General features: G+C 47.0%; 1 protein-coding gene across 1 annotated transcript in view; it reads left to right on the top strand.

Moving 5' to 3' along the window:
* The first annotated feature begins 17 nt into the window (after nt 1-17).
* The window catches only part of LOC142992324 (carbonic anhydrase-related protein 10-like), a 57,518-nt gene continuing 36,953 nt past the window's right edge, over nt 18-20,582 (top strand). The window contains exons 1-2 of the mRNA XM_076142690.1: nt 18-492; nt 3,432-3,506. Coding sequence (XP_075998805.1) covers nt 432-492; nt 3,432-3,506 — 136 coding nt within the window. The 5' untranslated portion in view covers nt 18-431. The remainder of the gene's footprint in view (nt 493-3,431; nt 3,507-20,582) is intronic.

Raw genomic sequence — 20,582 nt, 5'->3', positions numbered from 1 at the left:
CTCAGCTCCGCAGCAGATCGAGCGGCTGCGCCACGAACCGCGACCCACCTGCTCCCCCCTAAAAAAAAAGAACCCCCACCAAAAAAAACCCCCACCAGGACGCGAACCGGATGGACCCCGAGGCTGGAATCCATTTAGGATGAAGAGAAAGATGACAGAGAGGCGGTAAAGAAAGAAAAAAATCAAGGTATTTAATAGAAAATGTCGCCCGGACGCCAGAGGAGGACGATGCTGTGAGGGGAGAATTTCCGGCGAGGCAAAGCAGCAGCAGGAGCAGCAGCCGCCCGGACGCTCCTCCGCGGGGGGAGACGCGGGGCTCCACAAACACCGGAGAAAGAGGAGGAAAATGCCCAAAGTTTGTCCGCGCGAGCCCGCAGACCTCCGCCTAGAAGAAGCCGCTGAAGGGGAAATGAGCCGGAACTGAACGAAGCATGCGTGTCGCCTGGGATATATCTCTCATTCTGCAAGCGTGTTTCATCTTCACGTCATCAGGTAAGTAAGCTGCCACTCTCCAACATCACACACACACACACACACACACTGTTTACCAGGCACCGAGCCGCTGCTGCCGCTGCTGTAATCATCCGCATCTTCAAAGTGTTGTCAAAGTCTCCAATCAGTCACTAATTACATCATTAATAAGATTGGAGGTATTTCCGGTCGATGATTGGCTGCTTTCAAGCTTTCTGGAGCTTTCTGACAAACTGTAATCTCGCCCTGATTGAATCCAGCCGTGAAGCACACAGGGGCGGACTTCAGTGTGAGGCAGAGGAGCCCACCAACTACAGATAACAACATTTATTTTGGATTTAAATCATATAAAAACACTTATATTGTAAGTTATTCATTTTTATTTGATTTCACATAACGACGACATGAGATGGCTCCGATCTGGCCTGAAACAAAAACTGAAGACCTTCATTTTCTCTGTACAAATGGAACAAAATTAATGATGCTACACACACACACACACACACACACACACACACACACACACACACACACACACATAACACACACACACACACACACACATATAACACACACACACATACACACATATAACACACACACACACACACACATAACACATAACACACACACACACACACACACTCATAAGTATATGCAAGTAACAGCATGAAGGGGTGATGATTATTGTGCATTGTCTGGATGTGTGTGTGTTTTTGTTTGTGTGACGATCATTTCACATGGATGATTACATGAGTGCACACGGTTAAAGACTATTGGTCAAATTGGGCATGGGAACAAACTGCACATGTACAAAAGTTTACATTGTCCATAAAGTGACTGATTGAGAAGACAAACATCACGGGAAGAGATCAATAATTCAGATTGATCTTTGCTCTGCCGTCAGTCTCTGCATATTTAAACACCTGTAAATGAATTTGGCAGTGATAGCAGGGAACATCCTGGGCTTTCTTTTGTTGGCATGGAGGCACTTTTCACTTTTCGATCAAAGGTTTCACACAAGCACGCACAGACACACACACACGCCGCGCAGCATTCTAAGGCCTTTTGGAGTCACATGACTATTTATAGATCAGCGTAAAATATGACTATCGCTGTCAATATGTGAAAGTGCTTAAACATGAAGTCATCCATTGACTCACACACACACACACACACACGCACACACGCACACAGGCCAAATCTCCCACTCCGTCTTCATCATCAGAACACAACTGAGATCAAACGTTTCGCTGGAATCTGATCCGTGCACATTTTGCTCTAATCTCGTCGTGAAAATCCCATCGTTGGCCTGCAGGCTAGCATCTCGCAGCGGCTTTGACACGCCGCGTTACGCAAGAAAACTACGATTGAATCATGAAGCGATGAGGTTTTTCCCAGGAGCTCGAACATCACCGTTTCCGCCACGGATGAGATGGTCTTCTGATATATTCCACAGCTGCAGTATTTCTCCTCCTCCTCCTCCTCCACCCCCTCCTCCTCATCCTCTATCCATTCCCGAGGCCGCGTTCTTCCCCATCGCAATCCGGTGAGGAAGGACTCATTATAACACTGTTTCTGTCCCGTGGGAACGCGGTGGGACCTGAGGGAACCCTGAGGAATCCCCAGGGTTCCCTCAAGCTGCTGCATCCGTCGGGAAATCACCGCGTCTCCGGACGAATCGACACGTAAAAAAACACGAGAGGAAATGTCGGCCAAGTCACTGATTGGTTCACATTTGTTTATGTGTGTTAACGTACATCCCCCTTTTGATTGGCAACTAACTCCTGTCAATAATTCCACAGTTAAGGGATAAGGGATGACTCTCGGCCAATCACTTATTATGGATCTGTCTTCTCCTGGATTGAGATCAATAACAATGGGTCGATGAATCTACATCATCTTGATCTTCATAACGATGGCCGCTGTGTGTTTCGTACGTCGCTCTGCTACATCAGGATCCTGATCAGACGGCCCATCTCCGGTGTAACACAAAGTGACAACACTGTAATAAGTGGACACCAAGTTTCATGAAAATTGATTCATTAGTTTTCGTATAACACAAACAAACAAACCCACAGATGAAAACACAATCTCACAACCTCCATGCCGCACAGTTCTCAAGATAGGAGCCAACATGTCAGAGGACCATGTGGTGGCGCTGTTGGCACCATAATGAAGCAGGTGTTCCTCTCATGTTTCTAAATCATGTATCACTGAAATCTGTCAAATTGTTTTGGAGACGCGGTTACATTGAGCCGTCCTAATAACAGACAGACAAACACAAACCAACACAGTGAAACGCCCCCTGCTGACAGCTGTAATCACAGCTCGCTGTAGCCTAGCGGAGCCGGGGCTGCTGGGTAACGGTGCAGCGGCGCTCAGCCCCGCCTGTCAGCTCCTGCAGGCGGCGTCTTAATTGCTGCTGCTGGCTGATGTGGATGTTGGTGGAGCAGCAGCCCCGGGCCAAAACCACACAGGATGCAAAGTGTTAAATAATGTGTAGCACAGGAGTGTGTCTGTGTGTGTCTGTGTGTGTGTGTGTCATGCTCCACTCAGGAGTACATCTCCACTCTGACCTACTTTAAAAGCTTTCATTTCACTGAGTAACCCATGATAGTGAGAGAGGAGAAGAATCTAAAACCATTTTAACTCACTCTCTTTTTTCTCTCCCCCCTCTCTCTCTCTCTCTCACACTATCTCACCCTTTCACTTGCTCTCTGACTCTATCTGTCACTGTCTTTGTCACACTCTCTCCCTCTCTATCTGACACTTTCTCTCTTTCTCCTTCTCTCTCGCTTCCTCCCCCTCACTCTCCCTACCCTCGCTCACTCTCTCCCCCTCGCTGCCTCTCTCTCTCTCTCCCTCTCTCTCTCTCTCTCTCTCTCCTCTCTCCCCCCCTCCCTCTCTCTCTCTCCCTCTCTGTCTCTCTCCTTCCCCCCCCCTCTCTCCCTATGCAGCTCAGGCTATTGCATCCAAGCTTAATGAGGGTTGGTGGGCGTACAAGGACGTTGTCCAGGGAAGCTTTGTTCCAGGTAACAGACCGCCGCTCATCTGAAACACACACAAGAACACACACAAGCAGAACAGACTTGTGAAGCCATTTCAAAAGCTACTCAAGGTGTGTAGGTGTACGTGTGTGTGTGTGTGTGTGTGTGTGTGTGTGCGTGTGTGTGGAGAACACATCAGGTAGACGCAAAGCTCTTGAGTGGTTGCAGGGTTAAAAACCTTTGTGCTCCTTCAGTCCCCCTGGCTGCTCCCACGAGGTTCCCACAGACGGGGAGATGTTGAGGTGTGAATCGCGATGAAATCATCCAGAACATTGGTCCCACATCACACTCTGACACACACTCGACCACGGCCGACGCTGTGTTTCTGTCCTGACGTGTTTGAAGCAGCGAAATGAAAAAAGGAGTCATTGAAAATCAAGTAATTTTTTGTTATTGTTTACCGAAAAATGGTTGTGTTTTTGCGTGGCTGGGATTCCCTCTGAGATCAATCAGAGAAACAGAAGAAGAAGAGGAGTTTCAGCTATGCCCGGACGGGAACGCAACACTGCTAACGCGAGAATTCATTGAGCGTTAGCAAGAATATTTGCGTTGTAAATGGAAAGAAATCAAACAAAGGGAGCAAAGTGGAAACAGAGGAGGATGATATTTTTGACTTCAATGTCAGCCTGTAGTTACATCAACCTCCAGCCTTATTCACTAACATCAGCTAAAGAAGACACTTATCTCCTAAATTTTGTCAATGGCACCAGAGGAGGCCACATTTTGCCGTAGGTGATCCTGCCGTCGTGCAGTCAGACACCGATAACCTTCCTCACCTGCGCCGCGCTGATACGAGCGCGGCTTTAGATTGAAAACATCCGGCCTCTCTTTCAAATCTGGGTCTGGCTTAGCGGCTGAATCTCCACCGAATGTGCGTTTGTGGAAAAGAGGCCTTCTTAAAATAGATTCGACATGATTCCTCTATAAATAATGGAAAACAAACTGGCGAGGCGGGCAGGGGGGCGGGGTTTAATCCTGGAGGAGCAGCGGCCGCTCTTCCTCCGTGTGCATTGGTGGAAAAAGTGATTTCCAATGAAGTGCTGAGCATCTGGTTTGTGCTGTCAGCCTGCGGTTGTTGAGTAAATGAGCGGGCGAGAGGCTGTGGATGAAACCGGATGCTTCACGCCGTGCACAGTTGGTCAGAGCGCAGCACTTGACTCTGCGTTTGTGGAAGTCGCAGCAGCTCGTCCCAATCAGCGGCGTTTGGCAGAGTGGAGGCTCTCCAGCTCGTCATCCTGTTAGATGCGGAATGAGTCAACCGCACACGGAACGTCATGTTTTTCCCCAAACAAAGCCGATATCATTTCAAGGCTCGCGTCTCGCTCGTGGCAAGAACATTTTCTTCCTCTCGCTGGCCCGGCGACTTCCTCTGTCCTTTAGCAAACTGAAGCAAAAGTGGAGCCAGGCGTTTAGTTTGGTACAGTGCAGCCATTAAAGAGCCCCGAAACGCAGAAAGAGGATCTGCTGCCATGGCGACACAATCTTCACAGTGGCTGTTAGAGATATACAGATATATGTTGACTATTTGTGTTTCTGTCTCCTCTACTTTTGTCTCCACTCACTCGCCAAATGGTGGCGACTTGGCGAGCGTCTCTGTTGTGTCTTGGAGCTCGGTGGGCTTACGCCTCACGCCCGTGTTCTTGATTCTGATTGGTCAAAATAGAGGCCCGATGCCCAGAGCCGGTCCATTTAACACTGCATATCTAATTGTTTCGGACCGGGCCAATCAGAATGCCTGATCTTGAGTTCCCAACTCTGTCCCTCTTCTATAACTGCATAGATAGAGCAGATGGTGCTGCTTATTTGGAACGTATGGATGTGAGTCATGATGAATAGGAGTTGTTTGATTAGAAGTAAACACCTTTACAATCAAATGTGAGAATGTAAGATAGTAGTTTCAGAGGAGTGCGGCCGTTGTTGCCTTTCGGCTGCCTGTTCATTTTCACCGTCATCACGTCGCTGAGGAAAGTAAAACTTTAATTAGTTTGACTCAGAATTTACATTCAGTGGCACATTCACAGCCGAGCAAGCGTCTCACTTATCGCACGCCGGAATGAGACTGAAACAGTTTCCAGCAGGAGCGTGTGTGAAGCGTGTGACAGGCCCACTGACATCAGAGCGTGTATCCTCATTTGGGCCAAAGCTCCTTCTTCCTCTCCTCTCTCACACTCCGGCAAGTCGACAAAGCTCGGGTCGTTGACATGCGCCCATACGAGTCTGAAGCCGATTGGCTGAGGTAAGATCGACAGTCGTCGGCTCACTGCTCCTCCGCCTTCGCTCAGATTGTGCGGCGACCCCGAAAGACTCGCCAAGCGGAATGATGCAACCGCGACGCCGCTTTGCCACAAACGCCGGAGCGCTCGGAGTGATGCGAGTGGCACAGAGGAAGAAGTCTGCTGTGCCTGCGAGACATTTTTTGGCAGCACGAAATACGAAACTAAATATAATGCGGGACACTTCAAGAAGCACACACACACACACACACACACACACACACACAGGGTTGCCAGGCTTAGTAACAGCAGCATATCTTCTCCTCTGCTTCAGTTTAGTAAATACTGAGACATGAATAGGAGCTGTGGTCGGATCCCGGCCCCCCCCTCACCTTCCTCTGCACCTGTCTGTTAGACCCTCGACAGACCAAATCGGTGGTGAACTGTAGGGTCACAAGCTGCCTCAGGCAAGGAGGGAGTTTTTAAGTTAATTAAATCCAACTCAAATACAAAATGAGGCAAAAAGAGGAAGGGGACTAAAGCGGAAAGAAACGGCTGCCCAGGGAGCGAGAAAAGAGACGGACTCCAACTAATTAAAGCTCATCAGTCAGTCAGAGCAGATGAACCTCGTCGCCATGACAATACTGCAAACGGTCGGCGCGCTCTCCCTCTAACTTGCGGCTCGCCTGGTTGTGTCCGATCGATCGTCACGTCGAATCGATCGGCTCTGCATCTAATCGGTACTTTCGCCCGTGTAGCGCCGCCCGCCCGCCGCTCTTTGTTTGTTGCCTTTCTTTTCCTTCTCCCACAAACCAAAGACGGGAGAGAGCGGGCGAAAGCCGACGTAACATCAACTCACATTCTGAGCATCCAGCCTGATGCCTAAATTGTTTAAATTGTGGTGGGAGAATGTAAGGAACGCTGCTTTGCATTCCTCTTTTCACCATTCATGCATTTTTCATGGCTTATCTGCTTCCAGTTTACTGCAGGCAAAGTATATAAAAGCCAGTATGTGCTTGTCTGTAGGCACGTAGAAGCGGTGGCGTGTGTTTAGTCTTGTTGCCCTTCATCGCTTCCTTCACGTACCTGAACACGAGCATATTTAAGCTCTTTTGTGTGGAGATGTTCCTGTCAGCAGCGGCTGGTTGAGATCTCTCTCCTTTACCTTCGTCTTCCCTCATTGCGCCTGCGGATGTTCTATTGCCTCGGTCCAACTCACCTGCCGTCTGTCACTCTTCGTCTGTCTCACCCACTTGTCTCCCCCTCACTCCCCCTGCCTGTCATCCTCTTTCCCTCTCTTCCTCTCCGTCTGTCCTTGCGTCAGTCCGTCGGGGCATTAAGGTTCTTTCTATAGTTGCGGAGATCTTATGTATATTTGATCACGTCTGTGTCTGCTCATCTCTCCGTCTCCTTTTATCTCCTCTCTCCCCTGCTCTTATCCTCTCTCATCTCCTCTGGCCCTTCAGCTCTCCTCCTCCTCCTCCTCATCATCACTTTACTCTCCCCGTCCTGTTCTTGGATGTTCACTTTTCCTTTCTTTTCCTCAAGCAGCTTCTCCTCGTCTCGTCCCCGGTTGTCCTTCCTCTGGTTGTTTTCCTCTGCCTCTCCTCCCTTTCTTCCTCATTCGCTCTCTTTTGCGTTCCCTCGCTCGCTCTTTGGAGCTCAAAGGGCCTGAAGATGTTTCCATCATTCATCTGAACTCTCCACCCGAGGCCCATCCTGATCCTCAAAGGAAATCTTAACAGCACACTGTGTCAAAGATGGGCTCAAAAGTTCTATTATCCTGGTCCAACTCCAACTCTTGCCTTGGCGCAGGCTCACAAAGACCAAATTTCAAAATAAGAGTTAGGAATTATCATTGAAACATATGTATATATAAATTCTCTCCGCCAAATCAACCAGCTCCAGCTCCTCTAGCTAGCTGCCCTCTGATGTTGCAATGAATCAATAGAGTGAAGTCTTTCTTGGTTTTTCTACCTGCCTGCCCTTGGAAAAGTCTTGATTCTCGAATTCTTTCAAACTCCATTATTAAGAGCGAAGTTCTACCGTTTGAAAAGGAACTCTATGATAAAATCAAAGTAAGAAGTACAGCCGTCTCTCCTGTCCTTTGAACTCCATGCCTTTGTTACTAGCCGTCGGGTGTTTTGAGCTTAAACGCCAGTGCTGGGAATCAGCCTCGCGTTCGTTGCGTCAGTGTCAAAACGACGGACATACGGATCGTAGGTAGATTCTTCCCACAGTTGGATGTGGACGTATAACGCAACGACGACGTCCGTATCACCAGCTGGCGGTGTGTCTTCAACATCCAGTAAACTCTAACTAATTGGATGACTTGAGACAAAGACTCCGCAACTGACGAGACGTTTGAGACGACTCAGCCTGTCATGTAAGAATAATTACAGCTTATTGGCCGTATACCATAATGCACAATAATGAACCAGCTTTGCTATACGATTCAATGTTTTCCCTTAAAAGTTTGACTTCCCTGACTCCTGAACTGCAGATTGAATAAACTGTCAAAGTGACACACTCTCTCTCTCTCACTCTCCCTCCTCCTCTCTCTCTCTCTCCCTCTACCTCTCTCTCTCTCTCTCCCCCAGTGTGCAAGTTCTCTGCACACCATTATATAACACATAGGAAAGTGTTGGAGTGGAAAGAATAAATCTATTTCAGTTTCCAAACAGGCAGCTTGATTGTGTGCGAGCGAACCGAGCGAGGCCTTTGGAAAGTAGCGAATCGTTACTTAAGCAAATGTTATTTACATTAATTGCCAAGAACCGGCGGCTCCGCAGTCTTTTTGAGACATGAATGAACTTTGTCCCGTGTAGGAAGTGGGTTCGTGTAAATGTTTAACAATGTCAAGCACAGGCATCAAAAGGTCGCGGATTAATCATCCTCACTTCCAAAAGGATTTGCTGCATAACAAACTAAGAAAGTGTTCAATTTTTGTGTACATTTTTGTGTAGCAGCTTTAGGTTGTAGGAAACCTTTGAATGTACAAATTAGGAGGAAAGAAACGACATTAAGCCCTGACATTTAATGATTAAACAAGAGGAAGTTACAAGGTGTGATGTGGTGTAATGGATACAGTTTGTTTGTGTTAGAAGATTGGAAAAAGTGTAGAAGTACAACCCAGGTTCTAATTGGGATGATTCCACCTTCTGCTCTTGGCTCGGCTCAGCTCAGCTCAGCTCTGTTTCAGGTGGAAACATCAGGCTCCCGTCCGTCTGTGAGAGAATAAAACCTGAAACCTCAAAATCAGAAGGTTTGAAAAGAAGAAGAGAGAAATCAGGTTAAACGTTTATAAATAAAAACATGGCGCTGGATAAACTGAGCGACGCCCCACGCCTGTGCAGCTTTTCTCACGTCGCAGAGTGTTTGTGTGCTTGCCCGGCCGTGAGTGCTGCTACAGTGCTGGGATGAAGAGGAGGAGGAGGAAGAGGAGGAGGCAGGAGGAAAGTGTGAGAAGGGGGGGTGGATGTGTGGAAGAGAAGAAAAGGTAGAGAACTCGGGGGAGCTGCCCTTTCTCCTTGTTAGATCTCCAGGCCTGCTGGATGTGTGTGTGCGCTCGCGTGTGTGAGTGCGTATGTGTGTGTGTGTGTGTGTGTGTCTGCTGCTGGCCGCCGAGTGAGGAAAAGGTTGATTTAAAGTGAGAGAAGGGGGAGGAAGAGGGGCTCAGGAGATCTTACTGGTCCACCATTCAGCCCCGAAGAGCAGCAAAGGCCAGAAGATGAAGATGAAGAATATCAAACATCTTTCTCCTATTCTCACATCTTCTTGAGTTTTACGGGGTTGTTTAGTCGTTTTATAGATCTGTGACTAAGCAGGCTGGCCCTCAGGCGGTCATCAGTTTGAATCTCTGTGGGAAGATACACTGCCTCCCTTAGTGCCTTTGAGCAAAACACTGAACTGGCAGCGGAAAACCAACCCAGGCAGCATCAATACCAAACCTTCATTCTGTACTGAAGAGTCTAATGTGAAGAGACTGCAGGCTCCCAGATGAGCGAGAGAGAAGCAGGGAGTGGAGGGAGGACGGACAGAGGGAGGGGAAAAAGGGGAAAAGTAGGGAAATAGAAATGGGAGGAAAGTGGGACAAATGGGGGAATAGGATGGGATACAACCGGAATTTGGACAAATTGAAATGGGGACAAAGGGTGAATGGGAGGCAGCTGGCAGAGACGGGAGCACTTAAGGCTCGCAGCTGGCCTAGTTAGACCTGGACTAGTTAAGCTGTGCTGGTTAAGCTGTACGCTGCAGTCCAAACACGTTTGGATTCGGATCTCCAGCCTGCTGAAATTTGGATGTGATCCGTGTTGCCGCGTTGCCGTTGGAAGAACCATCTGTCAGACGCTCGCTGGGATTTACTCTAGGTGTCGACTTTTAATGTTGGGATTTAGATTGAGTTTAATTGATGTTTCTGCATGGTCTGCATGCGCGTTCCGACTGAGACAGTGAGAGCTGAAATATGTCTGCTGTCTGTGACACACGCAGAGGGATGCTGGGGGATTGGCGGGGAGCCCACACGGGGACAAAGAAGAGACGAGGACGAGAGAAAACAGATTCTCTCTCACCTTCAGCGTGTTTGTGCAGGAGAAGACAACTTTGTCACACCTCCTGGTGTTGTTTCTATCTGCTATTTGTGTGTAGGGTGTGAAGATGTGGGCGTGGATGTGTTTCTGCAGAGTGTTGTTTTAGCTAGTGTGTGTGTGTGTGTGAGTGTGTGTGTGCATAATATCACAGCTCAGGGTTGTTTTTTGGGTGAGCTGCACAGAGAATAAGTAGGACACCAAGTAAGCGATCAGAGGAGCGTCTGCTTTGCTCTCACACACAAGCTCACACACACACACACACACACACTCAAGCTCTCACGCCCACGCACACACACACACACATCTCTTTCACTCTCTCTCTCTCTCTCTCTCTCTCTCCCTCCCTCTCGCTCTCGCTCTCGTTCTCGCTCTCTCTCTCGCTCTCACACACACACACACACACACACCATCATAGATAAAAGACCAGGCCGGCGATCACGTCTTAGATCAGGGCACACAGTGTAACGCTGGAGAACTGTCTGTAATTGGTCCAGAGGTCATGTGACTTGTGCCATCACGTCCAATTAAAATGCGATCTGGGTACATCTGCTGATAGGACTTGAACTTGTGTCCTCGTTATGTGGACGCCGTCTGCATTTGAGATTAGCTGTCAGCTGACGGTCCATTATGCTGTTAAGTCCCATCCTTCCTCTTTGCTCTTTTGAGTGCTTTTCATCCGTTGCTTTGAAAGAACTGAACATTTCTTTGCCTTGCTGTCACCGTGAATGATGCTGCTCTACCATCACATGTTTAAGTAGCGTGTAAATGCGCCCAACATGCTTTTAACTATGCCAATCGAGGGTTTCCGAGCATTCTTTGTGTGTGCTGTCCAAAATAACGTTTTGCAAGGTGCAATACAAACGGGAACCATGGGGGGCAGTAGACTGGAGGGGGCCTGAACACGCTGAGCAGAATCTGAGTTTCGGATGGAGGATTCTTGCTGTCTGTCAAGCAGGAATGATTCAGCTCTAAATCCGGCTCTTCACAGATATGCGTTTCTTACGTGCGTTCACAGAGAGACACTAAGATTCTATCTCTCTCTCTCACTCACACACACACACACACAAACACACACACACACACACACACACACACACACACACACACACACACACACTCACGGATCCACAGAGGGACGGTGAGAGGAAGGGAAAATGCAGTGAAAAATGGAGAGGGAGGAGGAGGAGGAAAGCTCATTCTCCCCCACACAGAGGAAGAAAGATGAACAATTTTAGAAGTGAAGGAGCGACTGAGAAGTAGAGAGGAGACAATGAGACAGGAGAGAGAGAGAGAGAGAGTGAGAAGGAGAGAGCGAGTGAGCCGGAGAGATAAGGAGAGTGAGAGAGAGAGAAGGAGAGGGCATCAGGAACAGAAGAGAGAATTAACTTGCCGTTATAATAATCAATCTCAATAATCTCCTAATATCATTACACATCCACATTCTCCACGCCTGATGGCCGCTCGCTACATTCCGCGCAATTACTCACCGTGGTAACGACATTAAAGCTAATGCTGGCGGTGATTATGGCATCGCTGCTATTTGTTCTTATTTAGCGAGGCGCCGCGGGCCGCTGTAACAAATGGGCACACGCTCAGTGAGACGACGCGTTCGCTGTAGTTAAAAATTCCAATGAATTCATTATCGTCTAATATAGCCGAGCTAAGCTGAGGGGCCTGCCAGGAACAAAGTGTTGACAATTGGATGTGCAGAGTGTGTGTGTGTGTGGGAGGGGGGGTGCTTTTAGCGCGCGGCATCACATTTTCTGCTATATTTTGGGCCTCAGCTGTGTGAGCGAGACCGAGCTCCTGACGGACGCGTTTGCTGAGTTTCCCTGTTAGCGGCGTAAACGTTCTTCAGTCTAATGTGATCTGAGTCGGGTCTGAACCTGTCTCGAGGCGCTTCTGTCCATCTGACGCCGTCTTTGTTTCCTCGCCTCAGAGGTCACGGACGCAGTGACCTGTGTGTTGTGTTTGTCAAAAGGGAGCAGTGGAGAAGCAAGCAGCCGGCTGATTATCCAGCTAAACAGCCATCAGTCTGTGTGTGCGTTTGCATGACAGTGAAGGCGACATGGGGAGGATTTACAACGTTCTGATTCTCGTTTGGACTCTGTTTCGGGAAACTTGCCGACGGTTTCATAGGCAGAGAACACATCCATCCATTTCTGCTCGGCTTGCCTACGCACTGCCTTGCACACTGAGTGAAAACAACCCAGTTTAGGATCTTGGAGCAGCCGATTTCATGCAAGGAAGCTCAGACACTTTGACAAACACAAAGTCCATTACGTGATAACAAATAGCACAAGATGTCCCAGTTAGACTCAAATGCTCCTTCAAAAAAGAACAGCTCTCTGAAAGTAGATACACTAAGTGAAAAGTTTACTTTGACAGTTTGGATGGAAGTCGTTTCTAGGATTTACATAATCTCTTCCTCGGAAATAATAACAAGTGAATGTGGAGACTACTGAAAATCGACCAGATCTTTGACCAAACTCTTGTGCACCTCAAACGGTGAGGATGCCGGCGTTCCCTCAGCTCGTTAGGGTGTCAGGCGGCAGGAAGAGTGGAAGAGGGAAGGTACGGGCCGCGCCGCTGACCATTAAAAGCCTCCAGGTGCCGTCTGAGAGGGAAACGTCCCGCAGCTCATTTCACATGCTGAGGGAACGGCGGGCCAAGCCTGTCGCAGGGGGGCGCTCATGGGGAGAGAAGGAGATGAATCAGACTCTCACACACGAGTGCAGCTCAACGCCTTCAAAGAGCCTCAAAGTGAAAATGAGCCGGGTCAGTACTTTATACCTCACATTCAGGCAGTACTTGAGGTTCAGCTGGAGACAGAACAGGCATATAGTAGTAATACGATGTCTTTTGTCTTTAGCTTTACTCACACACACACACACACACACACACACACACACACACACACACACACACACACACACACACACACACACACACGGGGAGTTTGACATTAGTCGACCCTCTCAGTTTGTATTTCACCCCAATTTGCCGTCCAAATTCAAAGGTCGAAAGTTACAGAAAGTTGAACACAAACGCGTTTACAGGCCCGGGAACGGGAAAGAAGAATGAGGCCAAACAAATTCACTTTTGGGTATTTAATTCCTTTGTCTATTTTAGAAGTTTTATCGCTGTAAAGAGAGTAAGGAAAGTATGAAAAGCTGCTGTTACCATTTTCAGAGTCTCTGCTGAGTTCACAGTGAATTCAGTCGTTAAAAGCACAACAAAATATACGAATATGGCAATTCAAAAAAGGAAAAACGAGCGATACCAGAATCCCAAAAAGTGCAAATAAAGGCGTTTTAACTCTTTCATTTCCGGCTCTGGAGCAGAAATTCCATATATGTTTAAAGTTTGGCTACAGATCCAAGCTTGTTCACGCGTTCGTCACGTCTCATCAGCGACCCAGCAGCACTCTGTTCCGGCTTCAGTGCGTTTCGCCTCGTCTCTCGATCCAGAGTGAGGAAGTGAACACGTGATGCCCTTTTCCATGCGTTGCTCCGCCCACGCCTCTGTTTTTGATGAGATTTGCCCGCCGTGACCTGAGAACACATTCCTCACCTCGTCACACAGAGGAGGCAAACGAGCGGGGCGTCCTCTCTTCACCGCGAGGACAAAACTAATCAGCTCCAGGAAATAACCAGGGGACAAAGGGCAAAGTCACCGATAACACGCAGATGAAACCAAACACGTTTCAACCTGAGGACGAGAATTTGCTGGACCAGGTGGACAGGGAAAGTGAAGACAAGTCCTCAACCAAAAAGGCTGAAGTTTCCAGCGAATGATGGTGATGATGAGGATGATGGTGGTGATGATGATGACATCTGTGGAGGTCTGGTTGAGGAAGACGCAGCGGTAACTGTCAGAAAACAGCTCCAGCTGTGTTTAAAATGTCGCCAAATTCCAGTCACTGTCTTTCATCGACTGATCATTACGTCTTCATCAGGTTACGGCTCAGATTTGCGTAGCGTAGCAGGCAGCCGAGGGAAGGAGCTTGATTCAGGCGGAACGCTCGCTGGAAGCAGACCCCCCCCACACCCCTGAGAACAAACTGTTTCCTGTGTTAAAGAGGAACACGGCGAGCAGATTCTAATTAATGCCAAATCACAAAAAGAGTGTGTGGAGTCACAGCTAGTTAAAGCTAGAGGGAGATTATTAACACCTCCACACACACACACACACACAAATATACACACACACAGACACTGTACATATACAGTATACATCCTTAACGCGCTCATTATCGTTATGTTCCTGCGAAACCATCTGGCGTCATCGTGTTAATTACCTTGGTTTTTATGTCGGAACAGATATAGAAGGTACACGTTGTTTCGCCTGGCTGCTTGTGGGTCATCAGCTGCACCAGAACGCACAAAGAGCAGCAGTTTGTTTGGGTTCCATGCCAAATCAAACACTCACAGTGTGCGCTGTACAAATATAGGCTTATTTTAAATATTAAATACCCTCCTCTTGCTTGTTCTGGGAGTCAATCTGGATCGGTGGAGATAGAAGAGATTACTACAATGTCAACACAGAAGGGGAACCCGGAGAGAATGACACGAGGCCTCACACGCTTTTAGACTCGTAAACATGTTGGTTGCGTTGCCGTCACTCTGGCTGTTCCCCTCCTCCTTCTTGTAGCCGTGGCTTTCGTGGTTACCGTGGCGCAGAAACGAGCCCTCAGATGACATTTTGTCCCTATCTGCCAAACGAGGTCAGGAAGGGCGTGAAAGGATTCTTCACGGCTTGTTAGTTAGTTGTTTTTTGAGTTGCATGATGATGAAATGTCGACGAACCCAAGACCTTAGAGCGAAGCAGAAGCTTGAATAATGAATAAGAGGATTTTTCAGGATTTCATCCATAGTTAATATGCACATTTACATTAACACGGCTTTATATGCTTTCACATTATTGTCACCCTAAATAAATGACATCCCATTACGTAATCCGCCTGCGTTAACACATTAGTAACAACCTAAACAACGCCCAAAGGCACAACCCTAACAGGATGCATTAAACATCACAGTGCTGCCGCGTGTTCTATGGTGGGATGCTGAATTATTCCACCTCATGATTTGGAGATCTTCGGTTTGATTATTTACGGTCCTTGATTGAGTTCCCGATCGACTGATGGACCTATTGTACTTACTGCGTCCTCTCGTAATGAGCTCGTCTTCCTTTCTCTCCCCTCTTGCTCAGTGAGGCGTTTTTTTTTCTCCCCTGGTTCTCTGTTTATTATTTATGTTTATCAGTGCCCAACCTCACTCCGCTCCCTCCTTCCTCCTTCATTGTTATGTAATTCAACCCAAGGCCACAGTAGGATTTTCTGTAGATCTGGTCTTATGCAGAAACACAAACTCTCTCCCCCTCTTTTGATACCCCTCTCCCTCTCACTCTCTCTCTCTCTCCTTCACTCTCTCTTGCTCTCTCGCTCTCCCTTTCTCACTGTTTCTTTCACTCTTCTGTCCCGCCCTTTGTCTCCCTCTCTCCCTTTCACTCTCTCTCTTCTCTTTCTCTTTCTCTCTCTCTCCCCTTCTCCCTCTCTTTCCCTCTCTCTCCCCACTGTCCATCTCTCCCTCTCTCTCTCTCTCTCCCTCTCTCTCTCTCTCCCCCTCACTCTCCCTCTCTCCCTCCCTCTCTCTCTCTCTCTCTCTCCTCTCTCTTTATGTTTTTTGCTTTTTCTGTCATGCTGCATTTCACCACAAGGTAATTTGTGCACCATTTTTATTACCTCCCTACCTTCCACTGCTGCTGTTTCTTTACATTGATTTACTAATAATATTTGAGGGATCATAAGTCCGGGGCAAACAAACTGCCGTCAAGCGGTGATATTTGAAATATTACGACTGTTTCTCTCTTTAAATGTGACCTTTTACTCTGAATTATCCCAGCTTGAGTGAAAGTCACTGACAGAGAAAGAAAAGAAATGTGCTGCAGGAAGGATGAAAGAGTGACAGGAATACAAAGAGACACACGCAGACACAGACACAAACACACACACACACGCACACACACACACACACGCACATAAAAATGCAGAGAGGGAGACAGAGAGCTTCCTGCAGCAGATGGCTGTAAATCCCCCATGATGACCACAATAAGGTCGAGACCCTGGAACATCGCTGTTCGTCCCGGCCGTGGTGCTGATGTTGCAGATTCAGGGGAATCATATAGGCTGAATATAGTGTGTATAGTGTCCATACTGTCGTGTGTGTGGAAGCTCTTAATCTCGAGCTGAGACATCCACAGCAGACTGAAATCCTTCCTTTACTCGACGCGCTGCGTGGCGACGGCCCTGCATAATCAAATTTTTCTGCCTTCATTGCCTCATTGGCGTCAATGGAAAAAAAAATCCCTGTCACAGCACGTACGTGGGCTGATTGACAAGTTCTGAGCCTGGTAAAGGCTGTCACGTTCATGTCCCAATGTCGCAGCCACACGTTAGGGACATCAGACTCGGGGAAGTTTGGACTTTAGGACTCCAGTGTGGACAGTCTTCATCCAGACGCACATAATGGGGGCATGTCTAGGGCGTGTCTACAACCTGGAGTAGGGCAGAAACCTTTGTTGCCAGGTGACAAAGAGCAGTCGAAAATGGAAAATAGAGGTGATTTGTAATTCTTAATTATTGCGTTAGGATTGAGAAATATTTCCTTTAATTGGATTCAATCTATGTATTCAGTCAGCCAACGTGAGACAGGACTGCAAACACTAAGATCCACTCACAAGAAGAGATATTTCACATTTCACAGATTTTTCGGAGGGAGTTAAGCTGAATTTATTATTTATAGAAAATTTCACATCCATAAGAACAACAGGTCAATGAAGAAATGCAACCTTATAGAACTGAACATAAACACCAAGTCTGTTTGTGAAACAGAACCCAGACCCCATGGATTCACTCTATTTCTGTCTTCACTTTGTTTGGTTAACTGTCTGCATTATGACATTCTTACATTTACAACGTTAAAGGACTTTTACATTATAAAAGCCAAATCTAGACAGAGAGCAAGTTTTGGCCTTGTGGTGCTTTTTGTGCCGCATGACTATCTCTCCCTCAATGAAAGAATGTTTAAATGGAAGGTTAGAGTTTGATTTAAAAAGACTTACATTTATTTCCTGCCTTGTATTATTCCATTTAAAATGCATTTTCCATATTTGCCATTTGGAGGAAGGAGAGGCTCCAAACAGCATCGCACACTACACTTCTGTTGTCCTTAAAGAAACTCGGAGTTTCAGAAGTACAAAATGTAATTAAATGAAGTATTTGAGAACAAAAAATGCCTTTCAGAAAGAGTAAAACGAAACCGAAATGTCAAAATTAATACAGGCTCCTGAAATCCCTGGTGAAATATTACGGTGTACCTGCTGTACCAAGAGCTATGAATCAGACGGCGCAGCAGCAGCATCTGTTGGAAGCGGCTCGGTCTTCATCAAACGACATCTCCACTTGAAACAAAGTAGACAAAGAAGTTGATGTGCTTGAAGACAAAAACAGACTCGCGGGGAAGGAAAGGGATGAAAGTTGTCTTGGATCAGAGAAGTTGAGTTAGAAAGTGTTTCGCGGCAAAGTCTGCAGACTGTTCAGACGGTTTGTCTCAACCTCTCTGTGTTTTACTACCTAAGTGACATCAATTTGGTGGCTGCAAATGTTTCATCTGCCGCCTCTCTGGAGGTTCAGAGGTAAAGGAGACACACCACGCATAAAGAGCAGGAGAAAATGAGGCGATCATTAACTGAAATAAGCTGTTTTCACACCTACCTAGTAGTGGACTCATGATTCGTTTGGGCTGGTCTGAATACAATTGCGCCAGTCACACAAACCATAAACTGTAAGAGAGCTAAAGCAAGATGGAGTGAAGGGGGGGGAAACAAATGTAGGGTGACAGGGAGAACAAAAGATATAGCTGAAAAGCTGGTTTGATGACAGAGCACACACAGAAACAAACACTAGAATCTCGGGAAAACAGGCAGAAAGATAACAGATAATAAACAGTGGAAACAGATAACAGGAAAACTCAAGTGTCGGGCAAAACGCCACGGGCGTAAAAGGTAGTAAACACAAGTACTGGTGAATTTCAGTCTCAGGGCAAAGGGGGAAACTAAAGCCGACATGAGCCACAAAGACAGAGAAACACTGTGGAAAATACTAACCGGAGATCGTGTACTATGTCGTTGGTTCACAACTAGTTTGGAACTTGTTCTCTCAACAAACTCTTGATTGATCCATAACCATAAAGGTCCTGGTGAGGCACGTAGGCCTACATGTGTACTCCTACTTGCCGCATCTTACCTGTGTAATCGATCCTCCTGTGTTTGACCCACCGACTCCTTCTTTCACTTTAAGCTCACTGTCCACAGCGTTCCATAGCTATTTCCACCTCAGTATCTGTCATTTAACTTCCTGTGTTGCATTGTGGGGCGGCGTTATCCACCGCCACCTGCAGCACGATCATAAATCAAGCCAATTTAGTCGGCATACTGACATCTTTGAATACCTGTTTGTCAGTTTTTCGACTGAATGCTCTGTTGGAGCGAGTGTGTGTATGTGTGTGTGTGTGTGTGTGCTGTCAGTGACACTCTGCTTATCATTCAGATGGTTTCCACCATTTTCCACCAGTAAAACCTCAGCAGTCTGCGTATCACAGTTCAGGTTCAGGCGCTTTGATTTGCAGAGGGAGGGAGGTTTCCTCAATCACTTCCCCTCCCCACTCCACGTCCACGTCAGCGTTCTAGCGTGCAAACCTTTCCATTAGAAATCTGTGGGACCTCTGAGATAATGAAAGGTTCTTTGCGCTCGTCTGCACCGGCGCATGTTTACAGGTGGTGACTGTCGTATGCTAGGGCTGATTACCAGATAGAACAGCTGGTGTATCCCCTCCGCAACCCGCTCCGCTCTCATTTTGACGGCGGCTGAGCTCCGATACAGCCCTGCGGCGGCTCACACACACACACATCGGTGACCTGAGATGCCTGCTGCCATTTCATTAGTCGTGCTGAGTTTGAAAGGCAATCTGCTACACTCCCTATCTATTCTTTTCTGAAAGGGAAAATCCTGCCCACACATTTTCTGAAATGTCAACTATCTGTTCAATGCGTTCAAAAAGTTAGTTTGTGCTGAAGAGTTCGACTCCACTTTGTTTCCTTATTATGTTTTACTTAAAGGTTACTTTGTTTTTACTCATCAGTGGTTCAGTGGCGGTTTTGTGAAGGGCCTGGCTTCCAATCCTATCGAACGCAACGATGCTCTTGTTTCACTTCAAGACACTTCAAGATTGCCTGTTATGAATATCGGAATATAATTGAATAATGACCCTCACCTTTTTTTATATATATTAATTCTATTGCTATTTGACACAGGTTATAATGAGAAGCATGGCTTGTTCCTGATTTCTTTTTTTATATTGCTTAAGTTCACTAAGGAGAATCCCTTTTTTCTGGTCTTGCTGTTGTCGTTTGTCACGGACAATTTAGCGTAATGTTGTTGCTGTTTTGAGCCACTGATTCCTTAGTTTCACAGAAATTTCTCTTTCAGTTTTGCATCCCGCGTTAGGAACCCGATAGCCACATACACTCACACTTAACACTTAACAATTTACTGTTGTGGGTTTAATGTAAGTATGACTGAATGGGACTAATTACTTTGAAAGCTATCTGTGCCGCCTGGTCTCTGTGGAGGCCCAGTCTGAATGGTTGTGTATGGTCTGAAACATCCCCCTCCGTCCACTGCAGTCTCGCGTATTCTATTGCAACTGTAGCAGAGCAATAGAATCCCATGTACTTGTGTTATTATACAACAGGTCTAACTTCCCTTCTAAAATGGTAGAGTGTCACCTCAGTGTCACAATTAGGCTGAAACCAGAGTATGAGGCTTGACGTGATGTGACTTTATTTGGTGCTATTCTCCTTAGAAGCTTTTCTTCTGTTATGCTGAATTATGAAGTGATAGGAAAACGTCACACTAAGACCAGCACGATTATTTAATTCAACACATCAAAGGCAAACCAACAAATTGCATGGGCTTGGTTGTTGAAGTTTGAGGCTTGAGCTGTGCATAATTTCATTAGATTTTAATTAAGTTTTTTGGACATTGATCTTCTCTACTTTTAAAGGGAAATGTGGCGGTGAGGCCGTCCCCACCCGGCAGCAAATAAAAGTGAAGCTAAGCTAATGAGCTGCCAGCTGCTATAAACCCCCCAGCCTGTAGCTTCCGAGCCACAGATAAGGTCTCTGGTCAGGAGTTTGAC

The sequence above is a fragment of the Genypterus blacodes genome, unplaced genomic scaffold (assembly GCF_046128005.1).
Source record: "Genypterus blacodes isolate CSIRO-AG114 ecotype Tasmania unplaced genomic scaffold, CSIRO-AGI_Gbla_v1 ptg000022l_1, whole genome shotgun sequence".
Lineage (NCBI taxonomy): Eukaryota > Metazoa > Chordata > Actinopteri > Ophidiiformes > Ophidiidae > Genypterus > Genypterus blacodes.
This window is presented reverse-complemented; position numbering and strand designations above follow the sequence as displayed.